We start from the raw sequence: 13,927 nt of genomic DNA, 5'->3' as shown, positions 1-13,927 counted from the left end.
GGACGGTAATTGTTACAAGCTGACAAAATGTCTTTGATTCCCATTCCTGTTGAAATTACAAACCCAACTTTGCTTCTGAGTTTACAGCTTAGCCATGGGCTAAGGTCTCAATAACAGGTACCCAGGTGACTTAGAAGAAAAGTTACCACTTCAAGTTTTGTGTATTCACCTGAATAGTCAGGGAACTTTCACCTATTTTATTTAGGTTTTCATTTATTCAAATTCCAACCAGAAGCTAAATACAATTGGAAACCGGTAAGCACTAAGTTTTACTCCAAAGGAGTAGGATCATTCAGATTTACTCCAATAAAAGTATGCAACCCTTAAGCAAAGCTTTTCTTCATTAAAAGAAAAATAAAAAAACTATACAGTAGTCTTTCCTTATGTTCATTGCACAAAATGAGTTCTGCTTTTAGAACTTTGACACTCAATGGTGTTTTTGTTCCTCCCCGCACAATTTAAGATCCCAACTTTCATAACTTTTCTACATCAAAAAAACCCCTAAGTTTTCCTTTAGGATGGTGTAAAAACCAGTATTTCTGCACAATTCACTGGAATTGTTTTTCTTTATAATAAAAATCTCTCCTTTTCAAAACCAAAAAACAAAAACCAAAAGGAAAGTCCTCTACCTATTGTGGTTTCTGCAGCTATGAATGTATTTCTCAGTTTCATAGCCGCTTAGCTACTTCAGACTCCAGATCTGCTTTAACGTGTGTAACTGTGTGCACACTCGGCAGAATCCACTTTCGTTACAGCAACTTGGGGAAAGAGATCTGGAAATAAAATACATACATTTATGAGTACCAGGAAACAAACATGACCCAGTAATACATGAGGCAAGACTGCCTACAATGACATGCTTTTTAAAGATTTCTTTCCCATGGTTGTATCTTCTTTTTCTTTTTTAAACAACCACTTTTGGCCATTCGAATGAATCTGATACTGCTCTGAACAACGGTGATTATAGCAAAGCTGTAAGTTTTAAAAACGTTGTTTATACCTGTTAATTCACTTCTCACCCTGCAAATACTGATGACAGGTGTCAAAGAGGCCAACACCAGCACAAATGGAAAGACCATCAAAAATGAGTATCACCTTGTGCTTTCGGAAACATTTAAGCATTTCAGTGTACAATAGTCCTTTCATTTCACATTTTTAGTAAGATGCTGATGCAGTGCAGCAAATATGCAAAGCATCTTCTTTCACACAGTCCGTGCAGAAGACATCTAATTTAAGTTCTGAGATACAAATGATTAAAAAAAAAAAAAAAAATCCAGGATGAACAAGTTTCAAAATGCATAGTGTTCTGTGCATGAGTCCATTTTTCTTTAAACTCTGAAAGAATCAAGTGGTAAGAAAAAAAAAATTGCTGCTGCACTCTCTGATCTTCTCCATTTTGCTGGTCAGCACTCTATTCTGGCATGTAAGGATGGAGGTGATCCTCAATGGTGCCAACTGCCCAGTGGGTAAGCTGTTCCTGTGGCAGGTAGAGGCAGATGCTGCATAACTTGAAGATTGTAGCTTTGTTTTTTGGAGTCTGGAAGGGGAAAAAATTTGTAGAATATTCTTAAGAAGCACCTCAACGTAACTGGCCAATTATCACATGAAAATCTCCCACAATTTATTAAGCACTTAAGAACACAGTAACAAAGCATATAGCGTAAGGCAAGAAATTATGGTCCCTAATCATAGGGGACTTAGTCTAGCTGGGACAGAACCTTCACATACGAAATACAGAAAAAGAGTCAATAAGATACTAAATGTTCACAGAATTTATGCAGACTTTAAAGTTACGAAAATCAAACTACTAGCTACAAGAAATTAGGACTAAAGGCATATCATGGAGATAGATTTGAATAATTTGCAATCACGTTTGTATACAGAAAGACAGCAGATGTGGTGAGAGCAGAAGATAGAGAAATCAGAAATAGGTTAAGAGATTTAAGCATATGCTGAGGTAAAGGACAAGGCCAAAGTATTAACAGATAAATCACACTCGATTATTTTAACAAAGCAGTTACCATTTTAACATCTAACTTCTGATAAACAAGTGCTAGGTACTTTCACAAAAAACTACAGGTGATAAGTGGAAGATGAAGTCTGAACCCAGAACTGCCTTCAAAGTTTTCCATCTTTTCACTATAGCACCTCTTTAAAAAAAAAAAAAAAAGGCAAAAGGAACAGAAGGTGGACTTTGCCAATGTCTGATGCAGTCTATATACCTATGTACATAAATGAACCCATACATATGTTTTTTTTCATTTTAACTTTTAAAACCTAGGACTTTCATTTACTACATTTATAGAAAAGAACATGATCACAGAAGTTATTTGTCCAAGGTCTCATGGCCAGTAAGTTACTGCATGTATGTTAGAATCTGAATTCTAGGCATGAGCTTCTATACCACCACCCATTCAAAATTGTTTTGGTCTAGCCCTTATCATATATATTGTTAGAATATAAAGGGGCGATCTCTGCTAGAAGATTTCAATCAAATTTCTTAATTTCCTTAACTATAAAATGGGAATAGTAAGATCTATACATCCAAAGACTGTTATGAGGATTACATGAGCTCATACACGGAAAGCTCTTAGTATTGAGTTTGGTGCGTAATACAGTTGACCCCTAAACAACATGTGTTTGGGCTGCTCAGGGCCACATGTAAGTAAATTTTTTCAATAAACATATTGGAGAAAATTTGAGATTTGTGAAAATTTGAACAAATTCACAAATAAACCACATGGCCTAAAAGTATCAAAAAAAGAAAAAGGTTATGTCATGAATGCGTAAAATATTATGTACAGATGACACGACACTTAAGACACAGGGATTGGGACACAGACCCTAAATGCAGGTGAAAATCTCCATGTATAATTTCGTCTTTCCTCCATATATACAGTTACACATCAGCTCACTGAACAAACCATGAATTCAGCCAACTGGACTGAGCAGTTATGTATTTATTGAAAAACGTCACGTGTAAGTGGACAAGTGCAGTTGAAACCTGTGTCATTCAAGGGTCAACTGTAGACACTAGTCGAATATCCTGCTCTACAGTATTTTCTCAGTAAGTAACTCAAACGAAAGTACAATATAAGCAATTACAAAGGATAAAAGAGACAACCAAAAAATATTCACCCCCAGGAGCACTAAGGTAAATAAGAAACTAAAAACAAAAAAGGCCCCAAACAAAAAACACCCCACCTAAACTGTATACTTTTCTATCAGTTTTATCACATGCTTCCAGCGAAATTAATTTTCTTAACTCCCAGTTTCTTTTACTTGTAACTACACTTTCTATAAGGTACAAAATATAAATCTTCCCAAATAGCCTATCCGCTCCATGAAGGCAGCAGTTTGACTCCCCTTTCTAATTCTCTAGTACCTTGTCTTGCACAGACTTGCTAAACAAAAACAAAAATGTTCTACACAATGCAATTAATATTGTACTTAAAAAAAAAGTAGTATTTATTACTTACCTACTTCTAGGTTTCCCACAATGAAATGCCAACCCATAGGGCAGGAATTTCTAACTTGTTCACTGCTATACAATACCTGACACTTAGCACTCATCTGTTGAATGAATGCTAAATAAATTACAATGCTATTTTTAACAATTAACAAAGTATCTATTACCCACTATGAATTCTAAGTGATGACATTTATTAGGCTTAGGCCGATAAGAATAAACATTTTACAGAATAAAATCAATTTGGCATACTTGGATTGCTACTAAATTGGAAGTACTTAATACATGTGGACCTTTAAAATACAGATGTGCTTTCATCCTTTTAGATATTTAAAAGATCTATGCCAGTGCTTCTCAATACATAAATGTGTTATCAATCTCTTGAGGATTTTATTCAAAATACAGATTCTGATTACTGCAAACTGAAATCATGACTTTTAGAAAAGCTCCCCATGTAGATCTAACATGCAGCAGTTTGGGAATCAATGTTCCAGGTTAAGATCAGGACATCTGTTTCCCGGTTTTTAAATAACTTCAAAAATAATGCAATACTGAAGGGGCAAATCAGAATTAAATAACATACAGAAAACAATTTACTAACCAGTAAACTTTTAAAATGAGCCCTTGTGTGGTTTACCAAAAAAAAAAAGTTTACCTGCAAGTGCTGTCTGTCAATGAAGAGAAACACCGACTGGTTAGGATTGTTGACAACAATTCCAGTCTTGTCCTTTCGGCTCAGTACATGCAGAAACTGTTTTTCATAGTCACCGTGATGAAACTCAAATTTGGCCTAAGAAATAAGATATTTACATGTAACTCCAACCATGTTACACTATCTAAAACGTCTACTGCACCCAGATGCATACAGTTGTGCTAATATGGTAACCAATAGAGGCTACTTACATTGATATTAATTAAGTGGATTTGAAAACTCAGTTCTTTAGTTGTACTGGCCACATTTCAAATGATCCATAGTCTCATTTGGTGGCTAGTAGCCACCATTCTAAATAATCTCTTGGGATACACAAGTTTCCTTCATCACAGAAAGTTCTATTGTTTACCACTTCATAATTTGACCTTCAAGTAAAACTATACCGAAGTGACTAAACTTGAATACTCCTTTTAAGCCAAATACCATTAAATGAGATTTTCAGACCTACTCAGCTCAAGACTCCTGCTTTAGTACTTAGTCCAATAATACCACCCATCTTTCTCTTATATAACAAGAATGCTACAGATGGCTCTTGGAAAGAAATCTATTTATATTCCAATCCCAGCTGCACACCTCACTACTTACATGACCCCAAACCCCTTAACTTTGCTAAATTTCAGCTTCCTCACCTATAAAATAAAAGGGCTCTAACCCATCAGTTAAGAGGAGTAAATGAAATGTAAAACCCACACCTGAAATTTACTTCCAGGTCTCACATATCAGTAAAGTTTTTTACATTATGAAAAACAGTTATCAAGTCAGTCATAACATTTTTTTGATCTTTTAACATGAGGAAGATTATCCAACAAAATGTCTATGGAGAGGCCCAATGACAGGTGAGAAGACCAGGCTAACAGGGAATTCAAGAAACCTGGAAACCTTAAACAATCTGATATTTTAGAATAGTGAATTGTAAAAATGATTATTAGCCTATTTGGTTCAAACAATCTTTATTCTCCCATTATGTCAAAGACAGTAGAAAATACTAACATGGAAAAAGCATCAGACCTTGCTGTCTAGGGTTTTACTACCCACCAGTTTTTCTCATAAGCCGTAACATAAAACATGGTATCCCCTACACATGACTCTACATAAAATATTGAATTATACTTTTGCACAATTCAAATATGTATTGAACTCGATACAAAAAGCATGTTATTAGATACTGACAAATATAAATAAGATTATCTCAATCTTAAGGGACTCACATACTGCTGAAGAGGAAAAGCAACATAAAAACGTAAACCCTAACTTACTTCAAACCTTTCCCAGGATACGATGTGGTTATTTGTAAAAAAAAAAAATCTTAAAATGGGTTCTTCCTGTTAAAAGCACCATGAGAAGAAAGAATAAATAACCAACAGTAGACAATGAGGCCAGTATTGGCAGATGATTTTGGATTGGGCCTTGAAAGATGACAGTAGTTTTCTCTAGGGAAAATAAAAATGGAAACCAATTTGGAAAATGCCATTCTAGGAAACAGAACCTACACAAACACAAGTGTGTCAAAATCAGGATGCTGCTCAAAAAAGAGAGCCTCAAGTGTTTCACTATGGCATATATCAGGGTGGATGGAAAGGCCAGTAGATAACACACTGACAAGAAATTCAAGTGAGACTGAAAAAGGCTTTGCCTGTGTTTCTGTGGCACATCAATTCTATCCTGTCTGAATATCCAGAGTTTGGGGAAGAAATGGTCCACACAAAAAAGAAAACTAATAGGCAGCATGTAAGAAACAATTCCCGGAAGGAAAGTAATGAATGTTGTAATAGTGGGATGAAGAGCTAACCTGCAGCCAAAGCAGTAGGAACGAAGAGGAAAGAGTAGACCACTCCCTGGGCTTCACAGTACTATGAATAGAGCAGAACTCAATATTTTAAAACAATCTTTACTGTGGTTTCTACTAAATCTCACTACTGAAGTATTCTGCTTTTAAAATGCTTTGAGTCAGAAAAAAAGGTGTGTGAATTAAAGTTTGCCTTTCCTTCACTAACCTTGAGAGAATAAACCCTATTTTTATTTAAGGTTTCTCATTCAGGATGCTGCTAAGTTGCTTCAGTGGTGTCCGACTCTGTGCGAACCCATAGACGGCAGCCCACCAGAGAAAGATTCAAAGATTGTTTGAAACAAATGGGCTAATAATCATTTTTACAATTCACTATTCTAAAATATCCCATCCCTGGGATTCTCCAGGCAAGAGCACTGGAGTGGGTTGCCATTACCTTCTCCAATGCATGAAAGTGAAAAAAGAAAGTGAAGTCGCTCAGTCATGTCCGACTCTTAGTGACCTCACGGACCACAGCCTGCCAGGCTCCTCCGTCCATGGGATTTTCCAGGCAAGAGTACTGGAGTGGGTTGCCATTGCCTTCTCCACTCATTCAGGATATTTATATTAAAATTACTCCAAAGAAGTATGTTTTTATACTGCTAATTATAAAAATATTATCTATATCCTAGATAATCCTATACCCTACTGCTTATATTCAGTCCATAATTTAAGGTTTTATCATTCAGGAAACTTTCCACAGTACAGGGTAGTGAGTTACGATCGCAGGCTTTTCAGTCAGCCTAGACTTAAGTCTTGACTACCACTTAACTGCATGACCTTGGATTATTTTTACCTATCTGACAGTTTCTTTGCAAAAGCAAGTTCCCATCCACCTAGTTTAAGGACTGAAATTCAATATACATCAAATTTTATTTGAAAGACAGCCTAGCAGTCAACACTCAATATAACAGCCATGATTTTTTTAAAAAGTAACACTTGAGAAGACTATTTTAATACAACTATTTTTTAAAAACAAGGTCTGAAAGACAGGGTACTAGAAACTAAAAAATATACTGTGATAAGCACATCTAAGTTTTTCAAGTGGGAAATTTTGAACTGAAAAAAGCAAAAACCTAACAGTGCTTCTGCAGAGCAGCACCATCAAGGTGTAAGACCTGCCCTGATAACGTAACATGCCTTTTCCATTTCTGTCTTCTATATTCAGCTTCAATTCTCCAGCGCATTCATCTTAGTCAGATGTCATCAATTATAACAACACACAGACGACGTTCACCTCTATCTAGCCTACCGTCAAACGAACCTTAGAAAAATGACAACTTATTTGAGCTAATGTGTAGCAACATTACCCTGGGGACAGGTGGAGGATACCAATTAGTCTATTACACCCAAAAGCACTATAAAGACACTTCGTTAGAATGGATAAAAGCAAAATTTTTTCAATGACAATTTTCATAGTCCTAAGCAATTAGTTCAAAATAAGCCTTCTAAAATTTAGTTTGGTATACTTAGTCTTTAAATAAACTCAATTACTTCTTAGTTTGTCTGACTGCTAAGTATGTTCATTGTAGACATTTATTAAACATATATATATATTTAAGTAAAAAAGAAAAAGATAACTATATCTGACCTAAAACTAACCACAATTAACATTTTGGTGGCTCTTGTACTTACAACCATGTACACACAGATATACTATAAATAAAACTACATCAACGCACACATAAATTCCCTTAAATAAAACATTAGAAATAGTCAAGCACATTACATGACAAGTCAAACATCGCCAAATGTCAAGGAAAGTTAGTTAAGAACCACTACTAAATTCTTTTCTCCTAGGAAGCTTTATATGCAAATCAACTCCTAGGAAAGGGTTTCTTCATTCATTTCTTAGATGAGATTCCTCTGAGAACCAGAGTTACATACAAAATATTTTAGAAGCGAGTGTGGTGGAGGGGAAGAGATTTTCTAAAGTTTATCTATGGGCCCCACTATAACTCAACAAATGTCTACCTTAAAACATTTGCTCTGACCATAATTTCAAAGACACACTGGGTAGTTAGAACCACCTCAATCTCAAGAGATTCTGTAATCCAAATGCTGTCCATTCTTACAACAGTCAAAAGGCCAGGAGGGACTCGTGAAGGAAAACCTATCAGAAAGCATATTCCTAAGGAATTTCTTAAACTGGAACCTATTCTCTGAGTTTTCAACTTATTTATCTGTTCACCACACTTATTTTAGAATAAAATACCTGAACAGGCCTAAAAGGCTCATCAGATTCCTTCCACCTAGAGAACAGGAGACAGACAATTTTTTCAATATCATTCCGAGGCCAAAGAATGAAATCCATCTCCTGAGTACAGCCAATTACATCCTGTAAAATGCCACACACACACACAAAACATTACTTTCAAATAAACAAAGCCATAACAAGCAATATCACAAATTACAGGGTCTGACTACAAAAACATTTTCAAGTGCAAAAAGTTCACTATACAGCTGACCCTTAAACAACCTGGGCAGGAGAGACATTGATGAGAGTCAAAAACTGTGCATGTGACTTTACAGCTAGCCCCCCATACCTGCAGTTCTTTACCTGCGGATTCAACCAACTGTGGACTGAGTAGTACTGTAAATTATTTATTTAAAAAAACCCACTTATAAGTGGGTCCTGACAGTTGCTGCAAATCCGTGTAAAGGGTCTACCACATATTATGTCTTTTAAGAGGTGACAGTAATAGGACTGTATACAATCTGAATAGTTTATGACCGAATTCTAATTTTTATTTTGTAGAGTTCACATATAATCAATCAGTCCAAGGTTCAATCATATTGAGATCTAAACTATCAGTGCACTGTGAAAACTGCAACTGAACCTCTCATTGTTTTGTCTTTTAAGTTCCTGTACCATTATTTCCACTCTTCAAACTCAGAGCCTAATTAAGCAAAGGTGTCCTGGAACTTCTAAATCACCTTATTCCAGGTGAAATGCTATTTTTATCATATGCCGATTATTGAGGCCAATTAACCTCTTCCAGACCACTACACGGTTATCTCCAGCTGCCCCCCAAGCCTACTAATGATGGGGCCCTCTTGTTCAAGTTACTTTGCCCACAGTAACTTTCAACGAGTTGCAGAAGTTTAGATAAACCGCCTCAAAAGTTCCTTATTTACAAGGGGCAAGATGTTTTATTCTCCCCTGAAAAAGGAAATCTCAGTAATATAATACATGAATCACAACAATGCACACTATTACCAACAGAGTAATGCCTAAGAAAGTTACACATGCTTTGTTTAAATTCCGTTTTTAAAGACATTTAGGATCACCGTTCACTACCCATTCTTAGGAGGAAAAAAAAAAAGGCAAGTTTAACTCACAAAAGCCTACCCAATCAAGACTTGAAAACAGAACTCACCCTTCTCATAGACTGGTATCGAGGAGCATGGAGCTGCACCACATCTTTCTGTAAAAGCTCTATGGAACTTTCCAAAGAATAACTGGAATCTCGCACACCTTTCAGGATATTTTCTTCATAATTATTTGTCATAACTGGTATAACCTCAGACACTTCAAAAAGTGCTGATTTTTTCTTCTAAAAGAAAAAAAAAAAGTGTATTAACTTACTGGTAGCACATTGTCTAACACCCAGAGTTCATAATACAATGTTTTGTAGCATTATTCTAACACAGCAAAATTCTTAACTGAAGCTATTTCCATACAGAAAACACACATTTTCAAACTAGGTGGATCCCTCTGTTCTTCCCTCAACTCCCTTACTTCCCAACCACACACAAATAGGCTATTATCAGAATGTTTAACTGCATGTTTTTTTTAGCAGTGTGGTAACCATACCAAGAACTTACTGTGCACAGTATTTCTTAAACAATGAGAAACAAACACCAGATACCCCTGCAGTTAAAGAAACAAAACAGTGATTTGCTCCTGATCCCAGTTCACTTAACTGGTTCTACATACAGCAAAATCAAACTCTCAGCACTTTAAAATCTAGGCTCTAGGGTCAATTTCCATTATCCCTTCTGGGTATTATTGAACTACAAATGTCAATATTCAAAAGGGAAGGAAAAAATGTCCACCAAACCTTCAAACTTAGTTAAGATCAAGAACTCATCAATTTAGGTTATAAAATTCATGAACTGCTCAAGACAACTGTCTGGATACTGTCCAGTCAAAGATTTCCACAGGTGTGAGAAGAGCTAGATGGTATAATTTGCAGCATCTGATAAATTCAGAAATCTAGTCTATTTTTATCTCATATTTCTAGTGAACCTACACTGTAATAGTGTCCATTAAAATCTGGTCTTATCAATTCTGCAATTAACGAAAAAAGAAAAAAGCAAATCCGTGATATTCAATCTTGAGACAATCATTTCAAAACAAACGACTTTAGAAACCACTTTTTATGCTATACCTAGCAGCTATGCTCGTATTGGTATCTTAAATACTATTAACTTTAATAGTGGGAATAAATACGTGAGAAACTTTCAAATTAAAGATATACCATGCCAAGATGTTGTTTTTGATGTGAAATTAGCTCACAACTTAAGCACAAAATCAAAGTAGTGTTTCCTTAATATTCAAAACCTAACCTCATGTCAAATAGAAATTGATTATCTAAGAAACTGTCCATTATTTTCAGTTGCCAAAAGGTTTTATCATGTTTTCCATGACTACTCACAACTCATTATTTGCTGTTTTACTGTGGGATTAACTCTTAACACCAAAAAAACTGTACACTTCTTTTGGTCATGCTGTACTTCTAAAGACAAATTAACCATTGCAGTAATCAACTACTCCTGAAAATAAAGGTGCATTCTATTTCACTAGATGTGCTATGAGAAAAGGTAAACTACAGCATGGAGATTAACCAGAAAGCTTTCAGCAAGTAAACATTTTGATTCCAATTACTACTTTCAAACATTCTAGATACCTAGATAATCTTTAAATTCAGTAACCAAGTTCTCTATGTAACTCCACCTAAATAAAATTTATTGTAAAACAAAAATGCGAGTTTTACAAGGCTACTGATCCCACGTTAAAGGGGATCCTACTCAGCTTTAAAATTATATTATTTCCAAACCAATGCGCACACAAGCCTTTCATTCATGGTTACACCTTAACTCCTTTGACTGAGGTTAATTACCTTAAGGGTCAAAGTTAAAGCATATAAATGGAGACTTTTGTCCACCACTCTTTACCCTAACCATACACTTACAAAAAACCTTGTGCTAAATCACATTAAGAACTTTAAATTACCTTCTCCTTGAATACAAAGGCAATATACATCTTGAAGTCAAACTGGTCAGCTAGAGATTCTTTTTTCTTTCTAAGCTGAGCACGTAGTCTGTTCAGAGCTTGTTTCTTCCGGGAGTTTGGGTCCCCCATTTTGAAATACAGGTGGTACTAAAGCCTTTGGAAATTGTCACTAAACTATGGGCACTTTTTCTTAAGACTCAAGTACAACAGAAACAAGTCATTTTTTCCCCTAATATGATTGTATAGCTAAAATCACGACCGCAACCCCAAAACTGCACCTTCTGGCAATATTAGGAGACTGTCATATTACAGGGTCAAGAAACAAAAGCTGCTGTCCAGTCATGTTTGGACAAGAATGGTTGGGGTCAGATGGGAAAAAGGAAGGGAAGGAAGGCAGGAAAGAGAAAATACTTGAACTAACTTTTTGGAAAACACATTTGGCTTGACTGCCAAAATAAAGGTGGGGGAACGGATAAACCTATTAATAGGATTTAGGTGTGCAATAAAACACAGTTGACACCAGTCCAATCCTTAAAATCCATCCGGATTTTTCCCTCTTTTTAGAGGAGCAATGAAAAGAAATGAGGATGGGGACTGTGATCCTTACTTTCCAAATATCAAAAAGGAAAAAAAAAAAAAAGCCACCAAAATAACCTCCCCCCAAAACCAAAACAGGGTAGGTGAATGAAACTGAAATATCCAATTGAACTTTACCCAGCCAGATTCATGGCTGTAGTACCTAATTAATTCTTAGTTATTTCAGATTTCACTATTGCTATGTATTATCAGTGCGTGTTATTGATTACACTTGGTGGTGAGCAAAGAGAAAAGTGCAAAATCGGTAGAGAAAGAAGGGGAGAGGTTCAGGGTTTCCCTGCAATCAACTACAGTGTATACCGGGGGCGGGCAGCTGTTGCCCAAAGGAGCCATAAGAAAAAACAGCGGAGTCATTACCAATTTCCCCATCACCCACATTTTCACCATCAGGCGGCTGCTAATGCTGCTGCCAAGGAGAATCATGATGGCAGAAGAAAAAGGGGTATATATAATACGATATAATAATGATTCCGGCTCTGTGGTTAGACCTGATTAATGCCCGGGATCCCAACACCCCAAGTCCTGCAATGAGTCCTACATTCCCCGAGGGACTGTTCCCTATGAATCTGCCCGCGTGCAAGACCGTGGGGAGTGAGACTTATCTTCTTGTGAGCATTGCTGAGGCAAAGGTGGCGGGTTCTTTTTCCCAAAGCCCAGGCAGTGCCCGGGGGCCACCTGCCTTCCACCCCCCGGAGGTCCCACCCCCACCCTTTGCCTTCAGCGGCAGCGACTCACTCGCACCACGGGAGACACTGGATCACTCGGGTTTTCACTCATTTCATCGTGGAAACAATCCCCGCCCAGGTAGAGGAGGCGGGAGAGGGTAAAGGGGAAGGATCAGTGGGAAGAAAAGAAAATAGTTGCGTTAATATTAATTACTTTTTAAAGTATGCCCACCCCACCCCACCCAAGGAAAGAAAAAATTAAAAAAAGAAAAGTTCCGGATTCCGGATTCAGCTCTCACGTTGAACAGACCATGTTTCCCGAGTTTGGATGGTTTAGGGCGGGGTCGTTAGTTGGCTTCCGGAAGGAACAGGGGGGGATGGACTGGAGGCGGCTGGGGTGGGGTGGGTGACGGGGAAGTCCCCTCCCTGTCCCCGCGGAGACCGGGACCGGCGGACCGACTCTCGGGCGGGGTTCGGGCCCTCTAGCCGCAGCCTGCGGGCGGAGCGGTGGCGGCGGCGGAAGAGGCGGCGGCGGTGGGGGCGCTGCTCGCAGCACGGGCAGGAGCCATGTCAAGAGAAAACCACCAGCCAACTGAACCCCTCCATCCCCGCTGCAGTGCGCACTGTGACCGGGCCGCCCGCTCTGCTGCCGCCGCTCAGCCCCCACCTGGGACCCATAGTCTGGCTCGGCGCCCCGGGCGGCGGCGGACGGGAAGAACGCGGGGACGGCGGCGACGGCGAGAGAAAAGAGGAGAAACGAGGAGGAAGGGGGAGGGGGGGTTGGATTTGTACTGGCCGAGGAGGGGGAAGAGAGGAAGGGTGGGGGGAGCCCTGCGCTAAAGGGGGTCTGTCAGCGAAGAAAACCCCCCAAAATAAAAAGTTATTTCAGTTCAAGCATCTGCTCTGGAGTCTTTCTTCTCGGCACGGATCGAGTTCCGGCTCTCGGAAAGAAGGTCGAGGAGACCGGAGGGGGGAGAAGCCGAAGCGGAGGATGAGCGTCCGCGGTGGCACAGCCTGGTTTCCCCCCCACCGATGGCTGCGGAAGCGACAGCGGCGGCCTCGACGCCTCCCAGGTCCGGGGCAGAGTCGCGTTTGAGACGAGAAGCGAGAACAAACAACTTAAAATGGCAGCGACGGCCGCTGCGTCACCCGCCCCTCACCGGCACCGCCCCGAACGCTCTGCGGCTGCGCACCGCGCGGGCCGCCACCATCTGCGCAGGGGCAAAGGGGGAGAGAAGACCGGCTGGAGGGGAGGTTTACATGGTTCTCAAGGAGGGAGGAAAGAAGAGCAGGGGCAGAGGGTGTGAGAAAGCTTTGAGATGGGTGACTCTCCGAGCTGAAGCTTCTTGGTTAACACTTCCGCCTCAAAAGGGGAGTTTGAGACTAGACATCTCCCCCTCTTGTCCAGAATGCAGTTTCT

The 13,927-nt window shown here is 38.8% G+C and overlaps 1 protein-coding gene across 4 annotated transcripts; it reads right to left on the bottom strand.

The window, feature by feature from the left end:
• Positions 1-155: 155 nt before the first annotated feature.
• On the bottom strand, positions 156-13,688 carry C20H6orf62 (chromosome 20 C6orf62 homolog). Of its 4 annotated transcripts, none has more exons than XR_011251303.1 (6): positions 11,246-13,688; positions 9,387-9,563; positions 8,222-8,344; positions 4,125-4,259; positions 1,001-1,537; positions 156-773 (listed from the first exon to the last, which is right to left on the bottom strand). XR_011251303.1 is itself a non-coding variant. In XM_069563801.1 (5 exons), exons 1-5 carry the CDS (start codon positions 11,372-11,374, stop codon positions 1,412-1,414), a joined length of 690 nt encoding a protein of 229 aa, XP_069419902.1. In that variant the 5' UTR covers positions 11,375-13,688; the 3' UTR covers positions 156-1,411. The 4 variants fall into 4 exon arrangements, 2 of the variants coding, with proteins under 2 accessions (XP_069419902.1, XP_069419903.1); XR_011251304.1 differs by having other exon boundaries at positions 12,578-13,683; XM_069563801.1 differs by having other exon boundaries at positions 156-1,537.
• Positions 13,689-13,927: the final 239 nt, after the last annotated feature.

Source organism: Ovis canadensis, chromosome 20, assembly GCF_042477335.2.
Source record: "Ovis canadensis isolate MfBH-ARS-UI-01 breed Bighorn chromosome 20, ARS-UI_OviCan_v2, whole genome shotgun sequence".
Classification (NCBI taxonomy): Eukaryota; Metazoa; Chordata; class Mammalia; order Artiodactyla; family Bovidae; genus Ovis; species Ovis canadensis.
This window is presented reverse-complemented; position numbering and strand designations above follow the sequence as displayed.

Excerpts from the sequence above, each read along its gene's own strand:
- C20H6orf62 (XM_069563801.1), bottom strand. The coding sequence starts at position 11,374 with ATGGGGGACCCAAACTCCCGGAAGAAACAAGCTCTGAACAGACTACGT. Across the intron at positions 9,564-11,245 it reads CCTTTGTATTCAAGGAGAAG|AAGAAAAAATCAGCACTTTT; the intron begins GTAATTTAAAGT and ends TTTTTCTTTTAG. Across the intron at positions 1,538-4,124 it reads TTGACAGACAGCACTTGCAG|ACTCCAAAAAACAAAGCTAC; the intron begins GTAAACTTTTTT and ends TTCCCCTTCCAG.